Genomic DNA, 10,330 nt, shown 5'->3' with positions numbered 1-10,330 from the left:
ATTTTTTGCACTGTGTTAATACTGAGGCCACAGAATTAAAATAACAGCTGAGATCATCCATCAAAAGCTGTGAGCTTTAGCTTAGACCACTAGCTGGGGTAGCCTTATTGTTTGCACGTTCCCTATGTTTACTCCATTTACTCATGGATACTGTAAGTACCATGGCAGTGCTACCTTATCATTTAAGTAAATTATCAAATTCAAAGACTGACTACCGCAAATGATGCTTTTTCTCCTTTGGACAGCATAAACTAAGCATTTTCTGCCTGGTGATTTATCTATTTATTTATTTGTATCTGCCAGTTCTTGGTAAGAAGCCACAAAGACTATATAGAAGGGGCTTTTGTCTGGGGGGAGAAATATTTGAGTAATAGGGTCCCAAGCATCTCTTTTCCTATTCCCCCAGGCCAAATTTGTGCCTCGCAGACTACAGGAGAGAAGCTGAGACAACAAGTCTCTAGCATTTCTTGCTGCGGTTGCCATTGGGAATATAGTCTTCCTTTTCCTGTCAGCTTATATGTATGTTCTTAACAGCTATTAACGAATATGCCCTGAAGGGCAAATATGGCTGTAATTAGCAACCCCCTCTAGTCATGACGAGGCTTGCTGCGTGTTGCACACCTGATCCACAAAGACACAGGTCTGTGTTTTACACCTCCTCTCGGGAGACACCCACACGGCCTGAACAAAAACACGAGTCAGGATCTGCGGAGGGCTTGGCGGACGAGCTGCCCGCAATCCCAAAGTGCTTAGGAGCGATCGCGTGGTCCCAGCAAAAATACCCCTCCAGCTCCTCCCCACTTGCCGTTGCCTGCCATCCCCCAGGAGGGAGTCATTTGCTGTAGTCAAAGCACAGCAGAATACGAAGGAAAGGTGCAACATCTGTTAACTCATTAAGAACTAATTTCTTTTAATGATTAGCGGCCATAATAACTGGCCACTCTTTTTCCTGCTTCTTGGCAGAAGCTGGCTGATTGACCAAGCTCTGCATGTCTTCACAGATGTTGGCTAGAGACAAAAGCGATCTTAGCATTAGAAGATCCCTTGTTGTGTGGATGGGATTAACGCGTGACGGATAATACAGTCCAGGTATAAATTAACATGCTTGAAAATAGACAGCAAGCCCAAGAGCAGCCTGGTATGTCTTGGTAGATACTGTCAGGTATCATCCCAGCTGAGGAGCTACCCTACTGCCAGAAACCTCCTTCCCCCACTCCTGTGTTATAAAAATAAAGTAAGTGTTTTGGTTTTTAACTCCAAAGGAGGAAAAAAAAAACCAACAGAAAATAACACTGCCAGTTTATGGCAGTGTACTTGAATAGGGGGATGAATAATTAAATTCAACTTTTTGGTATTCCAATTTGGGGAAAAAGTCTCCCCTGGAGTTCTAATCTGGCCATATTCAATAATTTAAATTGGCTTTTGCCACTTAAAAAAGTATTTCGCATATGTTTGACATATTGCTACGTATAATGATGGTATGCAGGGGGGAAAAATATGTTTACATACAAAACATAACTCCACATGCATATTTATATTGAGACAGAAAAATATTTTATGTATGTATGTATAACTTGACACTTTCAATTTTATGTAAATGAATGCCAAATGGATGGAGAAGATTGTATTATACATTAATGGGCTTTTTCATTTCCATTTTTGGAATCTGGCTATGATTGCATCCAAGTACCTCAAACAGCAAACATCTGGGTGGCTTGAAAGCAACTGAAGCATGTTTTTACTGTAAGATATATTCGTACTGTAAAGTTACAGATTCAAGCTTTACCAGTAAAATTTTTGGTCCTGAGCAGTCTCAGACCCAATTTATAATAAATACGATCATTTTGCAGTATCAGTGGGGACACAGCCTTAATAATATTAATATTTAAAGTCTAACAAGCTCTTTTATAACTAGGATTCAGTTTAACAGACATATGCATTAAGACTATATCCTTGGAACTTTTCCAAGCAACTGCACTTAGCCAAAGCCTTCGTCCAACTCAAATATTTGACAGTTTATACAATTGCATGACTATTTTCCATCTTTTACCTCCAGATTTAGGACAATTTATCTCTGATTCTCTTTTGTTTCTAGGTTTCAAAGTGCAATTTCCTGCAGAAACGAATATACTCATAATTCAGGTTGTCCACCCACCCACCCAGTTACCTGTCTCAGCTAGCCCAATTGCTGGAAGGAACGTATAAAGCAAGTTCGTAGCTTGATGGTGGAGTGATATAATCTTCGCTTACTCTACTCAGTGTTTAAAAATGTAAATGTTAGTGGCTATCTCAAATACTAGAGCGCTGCTCTCATGTAGGTTGTATGCTCGAATGTGGCACAAAACAGTAATTGTACTCTTCTTGGAGACTAAAAGCCTTGCAGTGTCTGAGACCTGGAAAATTTAAAGCGCAGTTTACATCTGCTAGGACCAAAGTGTTGCAACTGTATCTCAAATATTTGCAATTTGAAGCTGTAAAATCCTTAGGGCATATTATGTGCTGTAACACTACCATTAAATATGTTGTATCATGCTAACGAAACAATTTGTGCCTCCTTTTCCTGTCTCTTTTTTCCCCTTAGAAAGAAATACAGTACATGAATATGTAACATTAGCTCTTACTCAAAATTATTCATTTGAAGAAATGAAATAAATTAGCACGTGTGTTTATAACAGAGATTGCAGCCTTTCTTTTCCTCAGCCATTGTAATAGCACTTCAAAGTTTGCCTTCTTTGAGTTTAACCTCTTAAATCTGCAGTTTGCTTTTTGAGAACAAAAATCAGCTGACGCTTCCTATAGAAGGCAGCTCTGGGCTTTCTCAGTGGATCCGCAAAAGCCGGCGAGGAAGGTGCAGCCGTGGGGTGCCGGCTGCCCACGCTGCTTGCCGTCGGTTTGCTCCCTGGCTCTGCTTTTTGGCTGCTCCATCTAGATCTTTCCTAGACTAATCTGATCTAGCGGGGTCAAGCACTAAACGGTGTGGACACAAGCCAGGCTACTGATCCCCGTCCCTCTTTCATTCAGCGGTCGAGACGTAGCCCTCGGTTCCTCCGTGGGAGGATTTCTCAGCAAGCCAAGAAGTGCCGAGGCTCAGAACAGGTTCCTCATCTTTGACAGATTTTTATAAAGGTTGCAAGACGGGGCTCCCTCATGCCATCGGTCTTCTCAAAGAGAGGAAAGAGATGTGCGATGAGGGTGTGTAGCGTGTGCGTGTGTGTGAGTGCACGTGCACATCTCCCCCTCTCTTTGTTTAGACCTCGGGGCATCACTCCCATGTAACTTTTGTTCCGCTTATGAGCCCTTCTGTTCTTATTTTGGCAACACACACAAATATTTACTCATGTTCATAAACAATTACCAATTCTATCTTTTCAGGTAAAATATCAAGAGAGCATGGCTCACCTGGGTGAACGTAAATGGACTCACGTGTTCCCTTTTCTGGTGGTAGGTATTTATGTGCGTACAGGTCTCTCCAGCCTGCAAAGATAACTGCATTCTGCTTGGGTCTTTGCAAACATCTGTGAATTGTCATGGCACAGCTACAGATGACTTAGGGACTGAACCCCGATGCAGTGATCAGTTTCCATTCAATAAAATACCTGGGCATGTGCTGCTTAAACTGAGGCTGCTAGGGAGGAGGGGGAAGGAGAAGGACCCCGGATGGAGCAGAGACAGAAGGTTCTGGTAGAGCTGATTAACCTAGGTGTCACATGAAGCACATGGTTGAGGCCCGAGGCAGCACATTATCTCAGGTTGTTATAATTGTCCCTTGCAGTCACATTTATGAAGGCTCGTTAGAGCTGGGAGGGGTGAGAGTGCAAACTCAGGCATTTGCTGTGCAGGAGAGCATGACAATTAATAGGTCAGGAATCACGGTCTTCAGTATTTGGAGGAGTAGCTGTGCCAACAAGCACGAACGTCAGTGCTCTGAGAAACTCTGAGAAGGACCAGGTTGCCAAAAACTGTATCTGCCTCCATCCCACGTAGTGGTACCGCTTCTGTTTCTGAGATTTAGGGGTGTTTCATGCTGCAATGCTGGCCCCGATGCCTTCTGAGCCACAGCAGCTGGGCAAGGGGAGAGGGTGAGGCGTGGGGGATGAAGGCAGTGGAAGTGACGGTGCTCTGGGATGCTCTCTGGTGACAGGTCTCCCTGGTGTACTCCGCCAGTGCCGAATACTCCAACTGCGGCGAGAACGAATACTACAACCAGACCACGGGCATGTGCCACGACTGCCCCAAGTGCGAGCCGGGCGAAGAGCCTTACATGGTAATTTCAGCTTCTTCTGCTGGTAGGGGGACATGTATCGAGCACCAAATGCAAAAAACAAATGCTTTGTTACATGCTGGTAATCCATGGACAGGAGAGAAAATGGGAAAGGGCAGAGATGCTTAAGCAGGAGCGCTCACGCCTGCAGGTGTGTCGTGGGAGTGAGGCACCGTGCGTGCACGCCGGTAAATCACATCCCAGCAGCAGCCTGTTAAAAGTGATATTGTAAAAGTTGTAAGGTAAAAGTTTCACACACGGTCTCTGCCAGTCCATTCTCATCTCAATAGTTATTTAAAATCTGACGCTGCCGTTCCGGCATGGTGTGATAAATCAGTTAGTCTGGTGTGTTTGCTGGCCCCCCACACCGAGAATTTAATTTTGCTCTCCCGCTAAGATATTTTGGCACTAGAGGAACTTGGATGCTTCTGCAACATTTTAAATTACGGTTCCTAAGTAACCATTTGATTTACAGCAGATAATTGTTGCTTATTAAAAAATAAATTACTGAAATCCTGTTTGCTTTTAGTGGGATAAACATCCTATTGCAAGAATTTCACACAGTTGGTAGTCCTGAACAAGTATGTTTGAGTAATAACCAGTTGGTTTTAGTTTTATTTAATCTAAACGTAATGTTCAGCTGGGACATGTGAGTTCAAGGGTTACGAAATCTCATCCAAACATTGCCTTTTGTGATGTTCCCTCTGGCCTCTCCAAGCATGAAAGCAAGATCGCTGATATCCCTGCTGCAGCCGTGTTTCCCCTGTAATCTTTTTCTCTGCTATTCAATTTTCGGTTCACTTTCTATCTCAGCAGCAGCTGAAATTCACTTCCATGACTTGGCTGGAATATGATATAAATAGCTATGGGGAGCCACTTTCAAGGAGTATGATGCACTGGTTCCCCTTTTCCCTCTCCAGGACACAGCGTGCTGCATCCTTATATCCCTCCAAGGCCTTTTTAGGACAGACACTAAGGGACCAAACAAGAAACGTTTTTCTCTTGGTATGACATTGTGCCACAAAGCCAACGGGCCAGGCTGTGAACGTTCCCTTTTGCTAGAAGCCGGTGTGCAGCGCAAGCCTGCTTTTCAGTGACTTTGTGTTGTTGCAGACATGTGGATACGGCACCAAAGATGAGGACTACGGCTGCATCCCCTGCCCTTCAGAGAAGTTTTCCAGAGGAGGTTACCAGATATGCAGGCGGCACAAAGACTGTGAGGGTTTTTTTCGAGCCACGGTCATGACACCTGGTGATCAGGAGAATGATGCAGAGTGTGGTCCTTGTCTCCCAGGGTAAGGACTTAACCGCAGACCTTTGCTCTACCCAAGGCACTGCAAAATAATTTTTTAATGTCAAAATCTCTGACAGTCTCTCTTCATATCCTAGCTGACTGTAGGTGAATTATGCTTTTCAGTCTCTGCTAAAACAATACATTTAAATGTTTCAAAAGCATCGGTGAATTTAGCGTATCAGAAGATGTCATTAATCTCACTGAAATCTCACTAAAGAAACAACTGTTGGGAACAACTAGAAAAACTGAAACTTCTCTTACTAGAAGTGGAGAGGGAACAGCTCAGGTACCCAAGCACAGGTGCACAGTGCCATTTTAGGTGCTCTGAGAAATCCAGCTTGGCCTCCAGCTGCGGCTTCAGAGGGCCATCTTGTAAGTCCTGCATCCTACAAACCAGCTCCATGAAGATGCCTTGGATACACTCTAGGGTCCATGCTGGCACTACGGTAACTATTTAGGAATAGAAAACATCTCCTCTCCAGATGTGACCAGCTGGCAAATTTGTCAGTAGTTGACAGCATTAGCTAACATAGCTGTTAGGTGAGATTTACCAAGGCATTTTAGTCTCTCAGGGTCCTTTCTAGCCAACAGAAAGGGGTCTAAGGAGCTGCTAATGTGGTTTGTGTGCTGTTGTTCAGAGTCAAGACAAGTTCCAGGTCTGGCTGAAGGGGCTTAAAATAGATGCTGTTTATTAAGTCCATCTTTTTAATGGTCTCTTTTGCTCAGTATAATTCTGATAGTAATGGTGAGAAAGCAATTGCTACTTTGAATATGTTAGCAATATGTTCTTGACCATATTACCTTTTAGAGTCTGAAACCCAAGCATACATTTGCTTTCTCAACTTTTTTTTTTTGTAGGGTGAGTAAATACTCTAAAACACAACCTCACCTTATATACCTTTTCAGTTTCTGCCAGTGTGCCTCTTTGGTTTAGAAGCGTAATTCCTACTGACATTTGGCTTTTGTGCAGTTTGCAGGTGCTGTATAACCCACACTACTTACAGCACAGGAAACCCTGATAAAGAGGCCCTGCAAGCTTCCAGGTTTATTCTATCAGTGAGTCTGTGTGAATTTTTCACAGTTTACAAATAAAAAGAAGGACTTGCTTAGCTGCCAGCAGAGCAGACTGATGATGTGATTTGCAAAGAGCTCCCTCTTGACTTCCCCTCATCCATCATAAAGAGCAAGAAAGTTAAATAGTGGCCACAGTTGCTGTTTTGCAATTTTGTCAGGACTAATGAGGTCACCCAGGTGGGAGCAGGGTGCTAGCTGAAAATAATCAGCTTGCACAGCTGGTGCTTGGGGAGTAATCTCAAAACATCGTGTTTGCACAGGTGTAACCTGTAGCAGAAACTGGCCTGCCGGAGTCTGGCTGTGACTGGTCTGGGTGTGACTCTCAGGTCCTGGGATAGTTTGGCAAGGCCAGCAGTTAAGGAGAAACATCCTCTTACTCTGAGCCTGAAGAAATTAAATTCTCAAGATAAATTAAATGTGGGCTAAAAGAAGCTCTGAAGCTGCCTTGGCTCCTCGTGCGACTTAGAGGCCCCAGACATTGCTCCTGTGCGATGGTGGGGGAAATGCAGAGCCCCTGCATCAGAGCAGAGAGCTGGCGAGCAGCGCCGACCGACCGGCCACCCTTCCTCATTTCCCCCGGTGGCACAGGGACAGCTAGGCGCCTGGGTGAGTGACAGCTGGCAGAGCGCTCCCTTGCCCAGGCGGTAATCCTCAAGGAGCCCCTGAGTCAATGGGAGGGAAGAATTAAGGCTTCCATTTTCAGAGGACTGTGCTTCCGTTAGCGCTGCAGACCTTCCCAAGGTAACAGCCCGCATGAGGCAATCTATATTTAGGGACATCTCATCCCTTCGCTATTTTTCACCGGCTCAGTAAAGCAGCCTAAGGATAAGATGAACATGTGACACATTCTGACCAGAAGTTTTTAACCAAAACACCACTGAACTGGCAGCCTTTTCCCAGTGGCTACAAATGCCTTTCTCTATCATTTGCCTTAAAATAGGTGCTGAATAATTATATATTTTTCCTTCTATTTTTTTCACTATTACTGACAATTAGTTTTAGGGAAGCAGGAGACCTTTGGTACAAGAGCATGGGTCATCCACTGCTTCTCTGTGTTCAGGTTCCCTTCCATGTAAGATAGGAACAGCACTATTTGTCAAGCTCACAAAAAGGTTGCAAGACTGTGACTGGGGGGAATTTAAAGGCTTAGCTCTGAAGCTGTGATCCACAAAACCAAAGTTCAGCTGCCAGTGAACTCTGGAGGTACTCAGACCTAACCTCCTGGGACACTGCAGGCTTCATCCTCTGCTCCTGCCCGGAAGCTCTTCCATCATGGTAAATAGGACAGGTCAACAATGTGGAAATTAGGTGCAACTCAGACTATTTCCCCAATGGGATGATCTATTAGGTGTTCCTGGAGTGTGACTGAGATCACAACCAACTAGGAGCAGCCACAGCGGGTCACAGCAAGGGTCTCTCTAGCCTGGTCATCTGTCATCAGTAGCGGCCATAAGTGGAAACCCACAGAGGAGTAAGAACGGACCAAGAACAGACCAATATGATACATATCCCTCATGCTGTCCCAGCACCTATTTTCAGCTTGGAGCAAGTCCCTGGTCTCCTCACAAGATGGAATTGCAAAGGGATCATTTCCTTTTAAAATGTAGTCAGAGATGCCTCCGCTAGCGACGCTTCCCCTTTTCTCGTGTTTGTCCATGCTTACAGCAAATCCAGGTTCAATTCTCTTCTCTGAGGTGTTTTAAGAGAAGGAATGAGCTCTTTCTTCTGTTTTCTGAGAGAAAAGGTTTAGCCAGTGAATTTCCAATGAAATAAAGTCCCTCCCTGCAGTTCTGGATAAGGTAGCAGTTGCTTCCACCTTATGTGCTCATCACCTCCCTGTTGTCTCTCTGCAGACTGTCCCCTGCTGAGAACATCCCCCTGCCCCCCCTGGTCCCAGATGCCCTGGTCCCTGCAGGAGGGTAGACTTAAACCTGGGGCCAATTCCCTGAGTGTGACATGACACCACCAAGGTTAGCCCGAGATAAACCACCATGGTGTTAAGCAGGAAAACACTTAAGTCAGTTTTTCAGTCTAGCCTTTACTCTTGGATTTTGCCTGTAACACTTTAAAATCTGAGCCTGGCAGATGCTAAGGAAGGAGAAATAATGAGCCTCATAGTGGAAATTCATTATTTCATTACTGGGCCACTTCTTCTCCATAGTTAGTGACATAAAGTAATCAGATCTTTCCAACATCGCCTTTAATATTTGGTGCATTGCAAAGTAGCCAGAAACATAAATCTGTTGCTTGTACTTTATAGGGGTGAATCATTAATGTTTGCAGCTGCAGAGCTTCCTACTCACGTGGGTGAACAGTTGCTTGCCATGAGCATCCTCTTCAGTTTTCTTTACGCGTCCTCCACCATTCTGCATTGTGGCAAAACCCAAGAAATATTCCACCAGCTTGATTTAATTAACTGTCGGAAGGGCTGTTTGTCTTTCCTAAACCACTGTGGCTATTAGACTGTGGATCCTAACTGTCCTGTATTTTTCTTTATAAATTTATATGCATCTTTGGCCTGCCATGCTGTTTTTTGTGGTTTGGCAGTCATTTCCTGCTTATTTATTAACTGCTTCACAAGCTAAAGTTACGCAGGCCCCCATAAGAGAGGAAGGATGAAGTTTTGCTCCTGAGAGAAGGGTGGAGAGGCAGATGGGGCACAAGAGACGTTCAAAGGGAAGAGTGAGGGCAAATCTTTTAAAACCAATAAGAAAGAAAGGAGGAACTGTGTTCAGTTTACCTGCTCTCTGAGGTACCCCCAGCCCCGGTCCCCCCATTGCATCTCTGCGTACTCCATTTCCTGGACCCTTATTTGTAGGCTGGGTCATTCATTAATGACCAACTGATTTTGATGGACAATTTCAGCAGTAATTTCCTAACAATGCGTACATTTTCCAGAAAAAAACATACTGCACATGCATAGGCATGTACGTGAGAGCAGAAAACAGATTCCCCATTGCATAAAGTGTTTATTATGCTGAGTACCTTTCTACACAGAATGGATTATGAATTTATTTATTTCTTCAATAAAGTTGGTAGTGATTTTCAAGTGATTTGTAAAGACATATCCATAACATCAACTGTGTATGATTTTGATACAATTTACTCATTAGGTTGCCTGTGGATCCAATTCTTGCATAACCACTTACCTTATTTCATCACTAACTTTATTAGCAGCCCAGAAGTTCAAACCATGAAAACCTTTCCTTCACGCTGTAATTCCGCTATCAAGGACTAACTTATAAACTATACAGCAAGGAAGTAAAAAAAAGCCCTGTAAAACCCAATCTGTCTTTCCCTGTAAGGGTGGTGTTTTCCTGTATTTTTTATTCTGGTTTGGCTCAGTTTTGGTTCTAACGTTAAGGAGATTATTCTTATGGTGTTTGTGAAGAAAATTAGCCAACCATATCCAACTGGTGGTCTTGCCTGAAAGATTACTGCTTCAAAAAATAGTGTTCCCTTATTTTGAAAAATCTTATTTCAGGGCATGCTGTAAACTGCAGCTTGAACTCAGCAGGGAGAATAATGTTGTTTTAGGCAATGATACTACTTCTTGTCATGTAGGCTTGATGGTTGATTAATTGCCTTTTAGGAGGAAAGGAAGAAGAGAAATACTGTCTCTATTCTGGCGGTTTAAAAAAAAAGAATAATCTTTGCATCAAATTGCTTATAAAAGTTTTTTTAAAATGATTTCAGCTCAG

General features: G+C 43.6%; 1 protein-coding gene across 2 annotated transcripts in view; it reads left to right on the top strand.

Annotated features, from left to right (window-relative positions):
- The first annotated feature begins 3,378 nt into the window (after nt 1-3,378).
- EDAR (ectodysplasin A receptor) overlaps nt 3,379-10,330 on the top strand; it is a 25,299-nt gene continuing 18,347 nt past the window's right edge. The window contains exons 1-3 of one of the 2 annotated variants that reach the window (XM_009586405.1): nt 3,379-3,441; nt 4,142-4,264; nt 5,375-5,556. In XM_009586405.1, the coding sequence (XP_009584700.1) occupies nt 3,391-3,441; nt 4,142-4,264; nt 5,375-5,556 (356 nt within the window). In that variant the 5' untranslated portion in view covers nt 3,379-3,390. The remainder of the gene's footprint in view (nt 3,442-4,141; nt 4,265-5,374; nt 5,557-10,330) is intronic. The other variant, XM_009586406.1, reaches the window with a different exon arrangement.

Source organism: Fulmarus glacialis, unplaced genomic scaffold (genome assembly GCF_000690835.1).
Source record: "Fulmarus glacialis isolate BGI_N327 unplaced genomic scaffold, ASM69083v1 scaffold5861, whole genome shotgun sequence".
Classification (NCBI taxonomy): Eukaryota; Metazoa; Chordata; class Aves; order Procellariiformes; family Procellariidae; genus Fulmarus; species Fulmarus glacialis.
This window is presented reverse-complemented; position numbering and strand designations above follow the sequence as displayed.